We start from the raw sequence: 18,079 nt of genomic DNA, 5'->3' as shown, positions 1-18,079 counted from the left end.
TGAAAGCAGATGGTCTTCTTTCAAATAACTGACTCCCTCTGTTGTGAAATGTGTGTGAGAATTTAATGTTGGATTACAATGACACATATAAGTATTTTTGTTGGTATTGTTTGTGGCAGTTTTTGTTTTGATTAATACTTTTTGAGCTGATCTTGTATCAAAATAAACTGAACTGAACAGGCCAAACACAGAGTATCCTAAGGCATGTCACTCAAGCGTCATAGGGCACTTACCCAGAGCCAAACACCAGTTGGGTTCTCATAAATGCAGTTCATGTTGCTTCATTGGGCAGCAGGGAACATGTTTTAGACTGAGCATGGTTAAGTTCAATTTTTTTTTTTTAATATCCCTCTATACAGAAAACAAGAGTCCTCGAGAATGGGTTGGTAGCAGGTCATGCCTATACAATGACTGGCATACGAAAAGTGAGTACATATCTTTTTTTGATAGTTCCACATGTTATTTTAAAAAAAATGGGCCACAGTCTGCGCTCTTATATTTCATTTGATCATGGCATTTGGATATAATCTTAAATGGCACATTCCCTGGATCTATGAGTGTTTGGATCTAGTGATCACAGAATCATAGAATCATAGAGTTGGAAGGGACCTCCAGGGTCATCTAGTCCAACTAGATATTGGTTTCTTCCCATATCTGTTCTTGCCACAAAACCAATCAAGCCAGCTTTTTTCAGTTTCTTTTATCCGATTCTGATAGCTGTAACCATAAGATGTCCCTTGTTTCTCCTGATGACTGACTTTCTTTCATCATTGTGCATCTCAGTCATCTTCAATTATGCCTCACACCTGTCCCTGTGCCAGCTGGATTCTCTGGCTCCTCCCCTCCCCTCCTTGCTATTATTTCCTGTTGCTTTGGTCCATTCTTCATGCACACCTGAATAGAATGAACATAGAAAGCCCCAGAAGGGAAAGTTCATTCCTTTTGCTGCATCAATGCAAATACTGTCTCCTAAGAAACACCGTTAAGACATCAAGGACAGTTTTATTCAGTGGGTGGTCCAAAGGCTATATCAGACACACAAAGGATCTGTAGCCTCCTCAGTATTTCATTCATATCTTTTCTCTACTATGATTGATTTCTAGCAGTTGAAAACCCAAAGTGTAGCGATGTGTGAACTTTACAAACAAGACCCAGTCCTAGCTGCCATGTTTCCTGCACTTCCACAAAGTAAAACATAAAATCCATCACAGCATGCATAAAAAATGGTGTATGATCTTACAAAAAGCTGAAAAACAAAACAAAAACATAAGCAACTGCCTGGTTCTGAACAGGACTAATGGTTTGCCAGAACTGAGTCTAGTGGTTGTTGCTCTCAGATGTTGCTGCTAAACAGGAGCCTTTAAAACTTGAGGATCCAGAGGGAATTTAGGACCTTCTGCATGTAAAGCATGCAATGTTACCTCTGAGTGATGACTGTTCTCTGAACATGGCAACCAAGGTGGGGGGGAGGGGCTCTCACAAGAACAGCAGATGTGTGGAACAGGTGATGGCCCTGAGGAAATAAATGAATGGTGGTGCTTCTCTGATCATTTAATTGGGTACCACTGATCTTGAGTTTCTTCATTATAAGAATGACCTTGGATAATGGCAAGGTTGTAGACACTAGGGGGGGGGCGGCTTTTGATGCATGTCACCATCCTTGCTTTAAATACCATCAAGTTTTATCAAAGATGATGACAGCATCCAAATGGTTTCTTTTTTAGAGCTACTCTCCTTTTAGTGACATGAATAAAACATAGAGGATAATAGCTGGGTCCGTGTGTAAATCAAGGGCCGTAACTGATTCATGAGTCTGTTGATAGCAGACTCCACAAGTGTATTCTAAGCTAAGCTGAGTTACATTTATCTTCAGCAAAAATGAGAACTAGTGAACTAGCGTGTGTTTCAGGTGCTATGTTTTTGGCCATAATAAAAGTATAGCACACAACAAGATGAATTGCTTCTACACATCTTTAATTGTTACCATACATGTTTATTCCCAGTACTGATAAACCTCAAAATGATGATAAATCCTCCTATGATTGACACCAAGTTAGGAATCCCACATATCCAGAGGCAAAGCACACCAGCATTTATTTGAACAAGCTAGCATTATTTGCTTAGGTATATTGATCTACTGTCATGATAGGGTAGAGCTCTGTTCTTCAACAAGGGCCCCATGGACGACATCAGGCTATCTGAACCTTTGCTGCTGCTTCTCTGTTCTGTTATGCATTCCTAATGCCCTGATGCCACATCTTGCTGCATATGGAGCCAGCCGTCACAAGCAGACACTGTTTTTTCTTCCCGTAGCATCCATGTCAACTGACCTGCTAGATGGAGATGACACTTTGCATTTTATCTTTGAAAACTGAATCTAGCCATCACTTCTCCACCCTTAATTGATCTGGCTAAGCTTCCTAACGAGGATAAAAGTAGGGATTGATAGCTGTTTGAGATTGCTTAGTCTAGATTAAAGAAGGTGTCAAAAACAGGAAAAATCAATGTGCTTCTGAAGAAGCCTGGTATTGCTTGTAGTGTGCGCTAAACAGTCTAATAGAAGGATAAACTGGGTGGGACAATCTTTCCATGGACAAAAATGAATGGGATCAAGCATGGAGGTGATGGCAGTCATACTATTCAGGATACATGTAAGGATATGATAATTTAGTTATGGCTGCCACATGTCAGTCCAAATGGGAAGTGCTTACATGCTCTCAGGAGATGTTTGGGGTCTCCAGTGGAGGAAAAGTTCACAGATAAGGGTGACCACAGGTGATAAACACAAGAGGAATTTTTGAGCAGAATGACAAAATGTGCAATGAACAATAGGGAAAGTACATATTTAGGACCCAGCTGCTGAAAAATATTGTAGGCAAAACTCGACATCGTGAATTGCACTCAGGTTGTTATAAGCAGCTGGTTCAGTTGGGCATTGAACAATGGTCTTTGTAAAGGCAATCCATTATTTTGACAGGTGACTTGCAAATATGGACCTGAATATTTAGTAAGACTAAGAAATCCTTGGGGGAAGGTTGAATGGAAAGGAGCCTGGAGTGACAGGTGAGTGTTTAGACTGGTCTCTCCAAGGGGCAACTCATAATGTAGGGCTGGCTTGTTGGTTGCTGCAGATTAGCTTGCACAGCCTTTAGAAATCCAGGAAAAGATCACTAAATGATCTACTTGAGAATTTTAAAAATGCCTTTATTTCATACCAGGGCTTTTTTTGAGCAGGAACGCAGATCCAGCTGACTTGGTGTCAGGGGATGTGGCATAATATGCAAATAGGTTTGTTCTGGGCTTTTTCCACAAAAAGCCATGTGTGAAACAATGACGACACTGGTGGGTGTGGCCTAATTTGCAAATGAGTTCCTGCTGGGCTTTTTCTACAAAAAACCGCCCTGTTTTATATTATTTTTCTCTGTGCTTAGCCAATAGCTTCCTGACCGGTGATCTTCAGAGTACACCTTCTGTTTCTGGGACAAAACAACTTAAAGCATGCCATGAGAGGAGGGGAGTAGCTTTGAATATTTTTCATTTTCAGAAGTAGTTTGTATTAATGAAAAGTTTGGCAGGTGACCCCTGGTTTACAGCAACTAAAGAGCAAAAATTTGACTGGAAGAAATCACACTGCCATCTGCTGGTAGAGCTTAATGAAGGCAATCTCATGGGTGATGACATTGAGGTTAAATGAATTTAGGAGCACATGACTGGAAAAGTCGCATTCATGACAATAAAACATTGCAGTGTGACGGTGTGAAAATGCAGACATCCTGTAACACCTGATGTGCTTAGCCCAACACATTCCCAAGCCATAGTGCAAGGATTTTTGAGGGGTTGGAGCAACTTTCCTATGATGAAAGGCTGAAGAGTCTTGACTTTTCAGATCAGTGAAAGACTATGGGATGGGGGTGGGGGGACATGATAGAGGTTTACCCAGTTATGCACAGGGTAGAGAGAGTAGACAGGGGTAACTTTTTTCCCTCTCCCAAAATTTCAGAACCCAGAGGTTCTGAAATTGATGGGCTGTTGATTCAGGATGGACAAAAGGAAGCAATTCTTTCTTCAGCAAGTGATTAAAATACGGAATTTGCTGCCAGAGGAAGTTGCGGTGGCTGCAGGCATAGGCGTGTTTAAAATGGGATTAGACAGATGTATGGAGATCAATGGTCTGTCAATGGCTACTAGCCATGGTGACTGAAGGGAAGCCTCAGAAGGGAAGCCAGGAGGCAACATCAGGGAAGGCCTCATCATGTATGCCTTAATGTTGGCCCTCTAACTATATGAGACAGAAGAAGAGCTGGTTTTTTTATGCCCCACCTTTATCTGTCAGAAGGAGTCTCAAAATAGCATACTATCTCCTTCCCTTTCTCTCCCCACAACAAGCACCTTGTGAGGTAGGTGGGATTGAAAGAGCTCTGAGAGAACTGTGACTGGCCCAAGGTCGCCCAGCAGGCTTGACACAGAGAAGTAGGGAATCAAATCTGTTTCTTCAGATTAGAGCCTGCTGCTCTTAACCACTACACCATGCTGGCTCTAGTCCAGGATGTTCACTATTGCAAAAACACCAGGACACAGGAAGAGTAGGGGCAGCACAGACCTTGCATAGAACTGTGAAGAAGGAGAAATTTCTGTGGGTACTGCATACTGTAGAGAAAAAGGATGCATTTACTGAAATGACCAGTGCTGTGCCACTGTCCAAGACCTGGTAACCCTGTTCTCTGTTGCATTCCTCTCCAGTTAGGGCATTCTGGTCCAGTGGTTTTCAGACATCTTTCCCTTCATGTGTCAGGTTATCCACTGTGGAATCCATGGGTATTGCAGAAGATTGTGGCCAAGCAATCCTAGGGGCACTACCGGTTTACACAACTGAATTGTTGTGCACAGCAGGCTTAGCTAGGTACCCACTGGTGTGTCCAAGAACAAACCTGGAGTATGGCATTGTCCATCACTACCACTCTTGTAATTGATTACTGCAGAATGGCCTTTTATGGGAGCCCATTTTATGGGAGTCCATCTTTTATGGCAGTCTCCTTAGGCATCTTTTTAGAAGGCTGTTCGTTGGGGGAAGCAGGATGGCAGGGCCTAGGGGCAAGGCACGTAGATATAACTAAGGAGCCACTATTTTCCATCTTCCCATAATTTGAGCACCGCAGAAAAGTTGCCTATAATCCAATAATACTTAATAATCACTGTTTCAAGAAACACTGTTTCTGGTCCCATTAGGTCTCCGAAATGGGAACTCCTCAGCCCCAAAGAGAAGATTTTGCTGCGCAGAAATGGCGATGATGGGGAATTCTGGTAAAATATCTTTACTTCTGCCTCTTTTGGCACCTAAAATCAGAGTTCTTAAATTCTCATAAACCTCTTAAAATTAAGAAAGTATGAAAAGCCTTCTCCCATTTTTCTTAGGTCAAATCCTCACATAAGATATGCATTTGGGTGGAAGAAAGTACTGAAATCAATGGAATGTTCTTTCCTGCAATGTATTTAGAAGAGGCATGAAGACAAAATGATTGCCTTGATAGAAGTTCACTCATGTCCATGTCCTATGTCACTAAGATCATAAGAAAATAGGAAGGAATGACTCAGTGAAGAAGAATTGTCCCAGTGGAGGGACTGATTTGTCAGATATGAGAATTAATTTGTTCTCTCTTCTTTAGCTTCTGAAGAATACTATAAGAAATGAGGGTGCTCATATTTCTGCTAATGCTTCTACACTTCCCTGCAAGAGCCTGTCTTATTATAAAAATTACAGAAATATTACACTTCTGAATAATCATCTGATTTGGTTTATGTTCTTTTAATGTTTAACTTTGTAAACACCTTGAGCAGACTACATGGAGAAGCACCAGAGAACTTATTTACCCAAACTACAGGACGCTGAACCACCTTAGCTCAAACAGTAAGAAACAGATCAGGTGTCCAAGTCATGGTGGAAGGAATTTTTCAGAGCTTCCACATCATGTTTACTTTCTCTTCCACTTCCATTGCCTTTTATGGTTTCCCCTGCTTTGCTCCAATGTTCTTTAAGAAGCCCCGTGGCACAGAGTGTTAAAGCTGCAGTACTGCAGTCCTAAACTCTGTTCACAACCTGAGTTCGATCCCCGGCAGAAGCTAGGTTTTCAGGTAGCAGGCTCCAGGTTGACTCAGCCTTCCAAGGTCAGTAAAATGAGTACCCAGCTTGCTGGGGGGGAAAGTGTAGATGACTGGGGAAGGCAATGGCAAACCACCCCGTAAAAAGTCTGCCGTGAAAACATTGTGAAAGCAACGTCACCCCAGAGTCAGAAACGACTGGTGCTTGCGCACCAGTCCTTTTCCTTTTCCTCCTTTGTTCCAATGTCTCCAGAACCAACTGCAACCTGATGCTTCCATAAATATCAAAGAAAGTGAGTCCACATGGGGATGTGAAGGTGCAGATATCTGAATTTCCCCACCTGCAGCTGGTGCCATCTGCCCTCGCCATTCCCTTGCATTCCCCTCCCAACACATGTACACTGCCAGCAGGCTTTTAAAGAAATTAGTAGTTGGTATATATACACAACAGAGTTGTATCTTCTACCAATTTTTTTAAAAACTGGCAAAATGCCCTCCAGCACTTCAGGGACAGAGGAATGACAAATATGAGAGATGGGAAGGCAAAACCTGAGATCTACTGTTAATTCCTCTTCATTGCCAGTGGTGGCAGTGAGTCCACAATGGGGAATTGTCCCCTCTTTGGAGCAGCCAGAGGAAGGGACAGGGAGAGAGAATAAAATACCTTGAGTACCAGTTTCCTGAGCTGATTGCTGGTTCCATGGTGGCTTCCACCTGAACAAAAAACAGACATGGCAGATCTGATATGACATCTCTCAGCTTCATTTCTAGATTAGCTCACACTTCCCCCTAAACATATATCCAAGGATGCATTCATTAAATGTTTTATACCATGCGATGGTGCCACTAGATGGCAATGTTAACATACAGTTGAATTCCACACCTTGTCGTTCAACTCAAAAACATTCATCCACAAACCCTTTGCAATTGCTGTTTCTGCCCATCCTCCTATTGCTGCTTGCTAATAATTAAACGTGTGCTTAGCACTGACACTGTGTCAGGCATTGTGCAGGACAAAGAAGTGACGGTTGCTTCTTGTAGTCTAAGGGCATGTTTGCTTTGCACAAATGAAGGTTGCTAAGTTGCATCCCTTTTCTGTCTATATGCCAGGCAGACATTCAGCTGCCAAACCTCCCTCTCAAATGGATCAGTAGTGTGTGTGTGCGTGTGTGTGTGGAATCAGAAGATGAGTTTCTGCATCAGATTCTGAAGTGTTTTATTTACTTGCTCTATTTTTTGCCTAAGCCAGCCTTGCAAGATGGTCCAGATAATATAAAGTCTTTGGAATGCTGCTAGGGTGGGTAGGGTTGTCAAGTCCAATTCAGGAAATAGCTGGGGACTTTGGGGATGGAGCCAGGAGATTTTGGGGGTGGAGTCAGAAGCAAGGTTATGACAAGCATAATTGAACTCCAAAGGGAGATCTGGCCATCACATTTAAAGGGACCGCACAACTTTTAAATGCCTTCCTTTCAATTGGAAATAATGAAGGATAGGAGCAGTTTCTTTTGGGGCTCATGGAATTGGACCGCCTATTGCAATCCTTTTGAAACTTGGAGGGTATTTTGGGGAGAGGCACTGGATGCTACACTGAAAATTTGATGCATCTATCTCAAAAAACAGCCCCCCGGAGGGTGGGGTGTCGCGCCAACAGGAATGGACGCCTGAAAAGCGAGCTCTTCCCCAAACTGCCAGAAAATACTCAACAAAACGAGTGTTTCCAATCCTTTATGGGAAAAACAATGAAACGAAGACCCTCTGCATCAAAGGCACTCAAAGCTGAGTCAAAAAACAAAGCAGTAAGCATTTATTTTTCCAAATCACAGCAGAGAGAGAGGGTGGAGAATGGAATGGCCGCCAGTCTTAAAATGGCCGCCAGCTCTATGACGTTTCTGTAGACTCTGCAGCTGTAACAAAGGCTGACCTAAATGAGCTGGAGTACAATTTATTGTCCCAATTAAAAATGCTGCTGGAACCTATACAAAGTCAGTTGCAGGAATTAACTTCTTCTTTATCTGAAGTAAAAATAACAGCAGACTCAGCAAAAAATTTAGCTGAAGCACTGCAAGAGGAAACCTTTACAATGCAAAAGGACTCTGAAGTTATGGCATCAAAACTACTTACCTTAGAAATGAACCAGAGACAGAATAACCTTAAACTGAGAGGATTTTTGAAGGATCAGCCTAAAATGAGTGATCTGCAGGCTTTCATGGCTACTTGGCTTGCAAAACAACTCCATCTAGAGGAGGATGTTGTAGAAGAAGAAGAAGACTGCAGATTTATACCCCACCCTTCTCTCTGAATCAGAGACTCAGAGCGGCTTACAATCTCCTATATCTTTTCCCCCTACAACAGACACCCTGTGAGGTAGGTGGGGCTGAGAGGGCTCTCACAGCAGCTGCCCTTTCAAGGACAACCTCTACCAGAGCTATGGCTGACCCAAGGCCATGCTAGCAGGTGCAAGTGGAGGAGTGGGGAATCAAACCTGGTTCTCCCAGATAAGAGTCTGCACACTTAACCACTACACCAAACTGTACCCATCATAACTAAAGCTTGGCTCCCCCATTAATCCTAAAAGAAAAGGTCCTAGAGACATTGTACTGACATTTCTTGATTTTAGAGTCAAAACTAAAATACTTTTGGAGGCACGAAAATGAGGCTATTTCCAATACAAGGATACAAAAATTGAAATATTTCCAGACCTGCCCCCAGAGGCTATTTCCAAGCAACGAGAACTTAAACCAGTGACTCAGCAGCTACAAAAGGCCCAACAGAAATATAGATGGGTTGGACCAGCCAGCCACTTTACAAATAGTGCATAACAGCAACAGACTTCAAGAACAAGACATAGAAACAGGAAATCAAAAAACTAGGCTTAAAAGAACCGATTGACTTGACAAAGAAAAATACTAAGAGATAGTTGTTCCAACAGTCTACTCCACCGAAGACAAAACCCAGTAAAATTCTAGTACTTGCCTCTTTTGGACAGGCTGATACATGAGGGACTAGACAAAAGTTGATGTAAACAATTGGAACGAAAATGTTCTTTATGACATACTTTTATATATATATATATATATATTCAATAGGCGGTTTGGGGGAGATGTTGCAATCTGGGTTTCAATTTTTTTTTTTTTACCTTCTCTTATAATTTATTAGTAAAACAGTTTTGTGTTAATAACAAACCCCCATTTCATACTGCACCCAGGATTGGTAGTGACATTGGTTTCACTCTCCTATTATTAGGAGCCATAGGGTAGTTTAAATTTGTTGATTAGAGTTGATATATAATTATAGGAATAGATAATTAGTTTGATATTTATTTATTTATTTATTTATTTATTTATTTATATTAATATTTATACCCCGCCCTTCTCACCTAGGTGTCTCAGGGCGGCTTACAACACAATAATTAAAACAATTTCAGTTTAAACAATTAAAATACCATTAAACCATAATTTAGTAAAAACAAGATAGAATAAAAACCGGCGGCCTATAGATACATTTTTTCATCCAGGATATTTTACATTGTCAGTTAATATCATAGGCCTGCCGGAAGAGGACTGTCTTACAGGCCCTGCGGAATTGCCCTAGATCCCGCAGGGCCCGCACCTCTTCCGGCAGCTGGTTCCACCAATAAGGTGCCGTTATTGAGTAGGCCCGATCCCTGGTGGATTTTAGGCGGGCCTCCTTTGGCCCGGGGACTACCAACAGGTTTTGTGAACCTGAACGTAGTACTCTCTGGGGAACGTGTGGGAAGAGATGGTCCCTAAGGTAGGCAGGTCCTAGGCCATATAGGGCTTTAAAGGTCATAACCAACACCTTGTACCGGACTCGGAATATTACTGGCAGCCAGTGCAGACCCTGGAGCCCCGGTCGAATGTGCTCCCATCTTGGGAGCCCTAATAACAGCCGGGCAGCAGCGTTCTGCACCAACTGCAGTTTCCGGGTTCGGCACAGGGGTAGCCCCATGTAGAGGGCATTACAGTAGTCCAGCCTCGAGGTGACCGTAGCATGAATCACTGTTGCCAGGTCGTCACGTTCCAGGAAGGGGGCCAACTGCCTCGCCCGCCTAAGATGAAAAAAAGCGGACTTGGCAGTGGCTGCTATCTGAGCCTCCATCGTCAATGAATAGATAGTATTACTATAATTTACTATAATAAGATAGTATTACTCTAGGTTTAGACAACTGTGTAAGTTATATATAAAGTTATATCAGTTAATAAATATATTTATAGGACTAGATAGGTTAATACGAATATGAAAAAGTGGAAAATTTTTAGTTTAGCTTAGATATTTTGATAAGGCAATTGGATTTTTTGTGACCATCTTACTTAGTGTTATAACTTGTGAAGTAGTATTATTCTTGTCCTGATTTATTATGTCTCACCATTTGAAAGTTTATTCTCTGAATATAAGAGGTTTAAATAATTGTGTTAAACGAAAACGTGTGTATTCTAATTATCTCTACACCCAGATGTTCTTTTTCTCCAGAAAACCCATTTGACGGACAAAGGCAAATTAATCTTTAAAACTAATTGGTTTAATATTCAAATACAGGCTAGTGGATCATCTAAGTCCAGAGGAGTTGCTATATTACTATCTAAAAATGTTTGGTTTTGACTGCAAGATATTTTGAAAGATCCTAGGGGCCATTATTTATTTTTTAAAGTTATGCTTGAGAATCAGAAAATGACGTTAGGAGTAATTTATGTGTCCAATTCGGAACAAGTACACCTTCTAAACGAAACCTTTAAAATTCTAGAAAAATTTAAAGAAAGTGAATGCATCTTGGGTGGTGACCTTAATTTAATTGCCAATTATAGCCTTGATAGAACGTATTTATGTGGAAAACGGAGGCCGAAACATAATAATAACACCAAATTGAGCTCTCTGTTTGAAAAAATATAATTTAATAGACTCATGGTCTGACCATGCATGGATTGAAACAAGTTTGAATTTAAAAGACAAAATAAAAGTGAGACAACAATGGTCATTTAATACAAATTTATTATCAAATCAGTTATTTCAGGAACAATTAATTGAACATATCAAAAACTATTTTAAGGAAAATACACAAGAAGATTGTTCTCCAATATTTATTTGGGATGCTTTAAAACCGGTCCTACGGGGCCACATAATATCACACTCCGCCTATATAAATAAGCAGAAAAAGAAGTTAAGGAATTATTTACTTGAAAGTATTCAATTATTAGAATCAAAACATCAGACCTTCAGTATAATTATTTATAAACAATTACTTGCTAAAAGAAGGGAACTAGAGTTGTTAGATTGTGAAAATATTCAAAAAGATTTATTAAACCTTAAACAAGAATATTGGTGTAACTCCCCAAAATTATTAAAGAATTTGACAAAAAGAGCAAAACAATTTTGCTCAAATAGACATATAAATATGATCAAAAACAAATTGGCAAAATGCTAACTAAAACTGAACATATTTCTCAAGTTTTTCATGATTGTTATAAAGAACTATATACCTCTACTAAACCATCTCAAATTACTATTGACAAATACTTTCAGAAACATGTACCATTAGTTATTTCACAAGATCATAGAGATCAAATGGATAAATTGTTCACTAAACGAGAACTTTTAGAAACAATCCGTGCACTTAAACTCAACAAAACTCCAGGACCTGATGGATTCCCAGCAGGTTTTTATAAAGCTTTTGCTGTAGAGTTAATTGATCCATTATTGAAAGTATGCAACTATATTCTATTAGAAGGCACCCTACCACCATCTTGGAAGCAAGCAGTAGTTACAGTAATTCCAAAACCAGAAAAAAATATAACACTCCCATCATCTTATCAACCTATTTCATTATTAAACGTGGATTTTAAAATCTTTACAGCAACATTAGCAGGAAGGTATATCATAAATAGATCCCTCACGGAAGGGCAATTTCCAACATAGCTTAAAGAGGCGGTGGTCCGTTCCCTCTTGAAAAAAACATCGTTAGACCCGGCCCAATTGGCCCATTATCGGCCGATCTCGAATTTGCCCTTTTTGGGCAAACTTAACGAGAGGGCAGTGGCGATGCAGCTACAGACTTTCCTGGATGACGCTTCAGTCCTTGATCCCCTTCAGTCCGGCTTTCGCCCGGGCCATGGGACAGAGACGGTGCTGGTCACCCTAGTAGATGACCTGCAATGGCATCTGGATCGGGGCGGCTCGGCGGTACTGATGTTGTTGGACCTATCGGCAGCGTTCGATACGGTCGACCATCGGCTGCTGGCCCGCCGCCTTGCCGACGCAGGGATTCAGGGGTTGGCCTTGCAATGGCTTTCCTCTTTCCTTGAAGGTCGGGGGCAGAGGGTCACTATTGGGGATGAGCTGTCCCATAGGCACACGCTTGATTGCGGAGTGCCTCAGGGTGCGGTTCTTTCCCCGATGTTATTTAACATCTATATGCATCCCCTCGCCCAGATTGCCCGAAGGTACGGGCTGGGCTGTCACCAGTATGCTGATGACACCCAGCTTTATCTGCTTATGGACGACCGGCCGGTCTGCGCCTCACAAAATCTGGACCGGGCATTACAGGCTGTGACTGGGTGGCTCAAGCAGAGCGGGCTGAGGCTAAATCCGGCGAAGACAGAGGTCCTTTGCTTGGGCCGTCGGGGTCCGGGAAGGGAAATACCCCTTCCGGTTTTTGACGGTGCGCCGCTGATTGCGGCGCATAGAGTCAGGAGCCTGGAGGTACTTCTGGAGCCTTCCTTAACAATGGAGGCCCAGATAGCAGCCACTGCCAAGTCCACATTTTTCCATCTTAGGCGGGCAAGGCAGCTGGCTCCCTTCCTGGAGCGCGACGATCTAGCAACGGTGATCCATGCTACGGTCACCTCGAGGTTGGACTACTGCAATGCCCTCTACATGGGGCTGCCCCTGTGCTGAACCCGGAAATTGCAGCTGGTGCAGAACGCCGCCGCCCGGTTGTTATTGGGGCTCCCAAGGTGGGAGCACATTCAGTCGGGACTTTGGGCTCTGCACTGGCTGCCAATATTCTACCGAGTTCGGTACAAGGGGCTGGTTATTACCTTTAAAGCCCTATATGGCCTAGGACCTGCCTACCTGAGGGACCGTCTCTTCCCACATGTTCCCCAGAGAGCACTGAGATCGGGAACTCAAAACCAAAGGAAGCCCGTTTGAAAGCTACAAGGGACAGGGCCTTCTCCGTAATGGCTCCATCCTGGTGGAACCAGCTGCCGGAAGAGGTAAGGGCCCTGCGGGACCTTACCTAATTCCGCAGGGCCTGTAAGACAGCCCTCTTCTGGCTGGCCCACAACTAACCGGCACTGAACACTGAACATCAAATACTGAACCTGAAATTGAATTTGAATTGAGTGTAGCTTTAAGACCTCTGTATGATTTTAACATTTATGTACATAACAAATGCCTAGATTTTAACTATAAATTATGAAATGTTAATTTTTAATGCTTAATTTTATATTTTTATGTTAGTTTTACATGTTGTAAGCCGCCCTGAGCCACCTGGTGGGAAGGGCGGGATATAAATCTCAGATAAATAAATAAATAAAAAAATAAAGGTTAAGTAAGATTATTCAGAACTATATACTTCCTGATCAAGTTGGATTTATCAAAGGATGAGATCTTATAGATAACACACATAAGGTATTTAATCTTATTAATGTATCTAAACAAAAAAAATTGCCAACAGTTTTAATATCATTTGACATAGCTAAAGCATTTGATTTGCTAGAAATTGATTATCTTAAGACACTCTTAAAAATGGAATTTGGGAAAAATTTTATGGCAGCAGTTAATGCTATCTATGACTCTCCATCTGCGGCAATAAAAATTAATACTCAACTTTCCAACAATCTAATATTAGAGAGAGGTACTAGATTTGTAATATCTATGGAACCGTTTGCTTCGCAAATTAGGCATACAAATTTAATCAAAGGCATACTAGTAGATAAAACAGAATACAAACTTACCTTGTTCGCAGATGATATGCTGCTACTACTTACCTCCCCCAAAAAATCAATACAAGCGCTTTATTCGGTCCTACAGGAATTCGGTGAAATTTTAGGCTTGTTGGTAAACCAATCAAAAATAATGCCAGTGAATTTATTTCAAAACCAACAAGCAGAAATAAAAAGTTTTTCAAATTACCAGTTTTCTCTAAATCAAATAACCTACTTAGGAATCAAAATTTAGATACTGATAATTTGTTTAACTTAAATTATTTAACTTGGCAAAAGGAGTTAAAACAGAAATGGGACAAATCCTTATTTTCTTGGTATGAAAGATACCATTTAATAAAATCATTTATCATACTGAAATTTATATTTTTATTTAGAACACTGCCTCTGGTAGTTCCCAGAAAATATTTTCAATCTTGGCAAACTATTTTAAATATTTTTTGTGGGCCAATAAAAGACATAGAATACAATTTAATATACTAACTAAAAAAATCATGAAAGGGGGTATGCAATATCCATCTTTGTTTAATTATTATAAAGCTACCCAACTGAATAAATAGTGATAATGTTAAGAAGAGACAACTTACCTGATTGAGCAAATATATATTCAATTTTCTCAACGCCTTTTCTCATCTGTGATGTGATATGGCAAAAAGCCTCTGAAAGACCAATCCAAATAAGACAGGATGTTTTTTTTAAATCTATCCTTGATGTCTGGGATAATATGAGATACAAACTACTTCCCAACCCATCAAGATTCACTTTTTTATTGGACAAACGTGGTACTTACCTGCAAAATTTCAGCAACAATATCAAAAATGGCATCTTTATGGAGTTGACACTCTCAATGACCTAATTAAGAACAAAAAATTTAGAGACAAAACATTATTAGAAACAAAGTTATCTTTTCAAATTAAGTTGGTTTACTACCAACTTAAACATCTCCAAGAGTCTATTAAACTAATAGAAATAGTAAAACAACCATTAACAGTGTTTGCAAAGATTTTACAGTCAGAAACAGGTGTTTCTAAAGGAATACTCTCCAAAATATATCAAGCCATTCTAGTTAATACAGAAACTAAAAAGTTATATCAACAAAGATGGCAAACAATATGCAGTTCTAATCTTACATCTGAGATTTGGGATAAAATCTGGAATAGTTATGCTACAACCACTCCCATACTAGAATTAGGCAGCAGACTTTAAAAATTATAACTTTTTGGTACACCACTCCCCAGCAATTATCTTATATAACAAAAAAGCTTTCACCACAGTGTTGGAGAAAATGCGGAGAGATTGGCACATATATACACTGCTGGATGGATTGCCCAGTAATAAAACAATTTTGGAAAATAATCCTTAAAAAAATAAAAGAAATTACTGGATTTTTATTGGAATTGGAGCCAGCAACATTGTTTTTGAATATGCAGCCTCCACATATAGTATCTAAGTTTACTTATGAAACGATAACTATGTTATTATATGCAGCAAAAGCAAGTGTTGCTCTCCTTTGGAAAAGTGAACAACAACCATCCTTAAATTTATGGCATAAAAAACTATGGAATCTTTATTTAATGAGCAAAATAACATCCAATATAAAATCAATACAGAATCCTCTTAAAGTTAATACTTTTGAAATAGTTTGGTTTCCTATTTTAGAATATCTAATGGCTCAAGGTGAGATTTCTGATATAATAGAAAAATATTATTTGTATTAGCATTTATTTTAATTTAATATTTTATGTAAGCAACAAGACAAGTTAACTTTTATTTAATGTAGTATGATGGTCATATAGTTAATCTATTAACATTTTGGTATGAGAAAGTACCTACTTTATATGTATCACTAATTTATTTTTCCTTATTGTTTATTTGATTGATTACAATAAAAATTGTTATTGGAAAAAAAAACAGCCCCCCCAAGACCCAGATACCCACAGATCAATTCTCCATTATACCCTATGGGAATTGGTCTCCATAGGGAATATTGGAGTGCCCAACAGACATTTCCCTCCCCCCCCCCTGTTTTCTGATGACCCTGAAGTGGGGGGGGGGGCTCCAAGCTAGGGGATCCCCTGCCCCCACCTGAGGATTGGCAACCCTAAGGATGGGGAAGATGACCCATGCAAGCATGCAGATTTGCTCTGGACCAAAGACAGGACCAAAGTGATGGAACAGAAAGTTCTCAGTGGAACTGAGGTCTGCTGTAACTTGATCTGTGAATCTCTTCTCAACAACAAGGCCCAGCTGTAAAGGAGGCAAAAAACTTTTAGACTCCCCTGAGAGCTTTTCTAGTACCTCAGATTAATCATAACACACACACTCACCCATGTGTCTGGACCTGGAGGGAAAAGGATTGCCACAGCAAAGGTTGTGACTTGAGGCTCAGCATTTCTAATTTTAGAAATTAAGACCTGACTGAATGGGGAAAAGTTAAAATGGTACAAATTTTACTTCCAGTACTCTGAAAAGGACCTCTATGTGCCTCATGAGGGTGTTGTAAATGCACTGGCTGGAATGTAGTGGTTTAAGAGATGGCTCAAGAGGGACTTGTCATGTGAGAAGGAAGGCTGTTCTTTGAAGTTCTGCCCAAGTTCCCTCTAATGCTATAATAATTCTACAGCCACTTTAGCTTTAGGCTGTCTCTAGAGCAGATACCCGATTCTTTGGTCTTTCAAGAAAACAGAATGCTTTACCATTCAGATTTGCCTTTTCCGTTGAATGCCACATTAGACTTCTAACTCTGAATATCTTGGTTCCTGTATCATAGGATGTCTCTGCAAGATTTTAAAACCCATTTTGACAATCTGATTATCTGTAAATTAACTCCTGACCTGATGAGCCAGGAAGATGGGAAGAAGTGGATGTCCTCCCTACAGTTTGGTAGATGGGTCAGGGGAGTCACAGCAGGGGGCAGGCTGAGGAGTCACAGAGGTAAGACTTGGCTGGTGACATGAGATTTTAATCATGTACAATATTGTATGTGATTGTGATTCTTTTCTTGGGTGGGTGTTTATCAGTATTTTAAATGCAACATCGTTTTGGGTTGGATTCGGTCTAATTTCCATCTATTCACCCTTCATATTGCAGATCACATTCAGGCCATTTCTCAGTAGGGTTGTCAGTCCTTGGCAGGCAGTCCCTGTACAATGTCCCTGGGAGCATTTGGGGGTGGGGGGTGGGCTGCAGAAATAGGCATTGTGTGAAGCTATAGTGATTTCCCCCTTCTGTTTTTGCTTCCACTGCTCCATCGAGCTGTAACAATGTACTGAAGTGTGCTCTGGACGTATGTGGCTCACATATTTGTGGTCTTGCTTCACAGATACATTTTGGATGAATCCCCAATACCAACTGAAAGTTCTGCAAGGAAACGGGAGCAAGAGATCCTTGTACTCTTGTAGTGTGTTGGTGTCTCTGATCCAAAAACACAACAGCAAACATCGGAATCAGATACCTCATCTTCATATAGGGCTATATGTCTTTAAGGTAGGCCTGATATCTTTCTACTGATGCTGAAATTATTAGAGTGAGTTGTCCTGGGAGGAGGCTCTTCCAGTAAACAGAAACACCAAGCAGCTTTTTGTTCCCTGGCTAGAAGAGGATCCTGGCCCATCCCTGTGGCTATGTCTCCTGACCTGATGAGCACAAGGATCCTCCCCAGTTCTAGTGTCTTTTTAAAAAGTATTGTGCAGTAGCTGATTTTGGGAGTTTGAGAACAAGAACCAGGATGTACAGTATTCTGTCTAAGGGAAAACAGTGTCCTTCATCTTTATTTTGGATGAGGGAATCTCCCACTTACATCATTATTGCTTTGTAGAGGATACACAGAGAGCAGTCTTGCCTCTATCTTCAGTGCAATTTTCATTCATAAAATGAAAAAGTGCTAAAGATTTCTGTGGCAGTCTGTGCCCTGAGCATAGATGTCTGCAATAAAGTTTAAAATGTTTCAACTGAGGCTCCCTTTGTTTGGTTCAGGGCTAAATTTCATACATGGAAGTGACCTAGAATTCTGTAAAATTCAC

The 18,079-nt window shown here is 40.6% G+C and overlaps 1 protein-coding gene across 1 annotated transcript in view; it reads left to right on the top strand.

Moving 5' to 3' along the window:
• The window catches only part of LOC132576080 (calpain-14-like), a 66,968-nt gene that overhangs the window by 19,577 nt on the left and 29,312 nt on the right, over window positions 1-18,079 (top strand). The window contains exons 6-10 of the mRNA XM_060244914.1: window positions 360-425; window positions 2,978-3,063; window positions 5,227-5,301; window positions 16,828-16,991; window positions 17,380-17,543. Of these exons, the coding sequence (XP_060100897.1) occupies window positions 360-425; window positions 2,978-3,063; window positions 5,227-5,301; window positions 16,828-16,991; window positions 17,380-17,543 (555 nt within the window). The remainder of the gene's footprint in view (window positions 1-359; window positions 426-2,977; window positions 3,064-5,226; window positions 5,302-16,827; window positions 16,992-17,379; window positions 17,544-18,079) is intronic.

This window comes from Heteronotia binoei, chromosome 1 (assembly GCF_032191835.1).
Source record: "Heteronotia binoei isolate CCM8104 ecotype False Entrance Well chromosome 1, APGP_CSIRO_Hbin_v1, whole genome shotgun sequence".
NCBI classification, from domain to species: Eukaryota; Metazoa; Chordata; class Lepidosauria; order Squamata; family Gekkonidae; genus Heteronotia; species Heteronotia binoei.
This window is presented reverse-complemented; position numbering and strand designations above follow the sequence as displayed.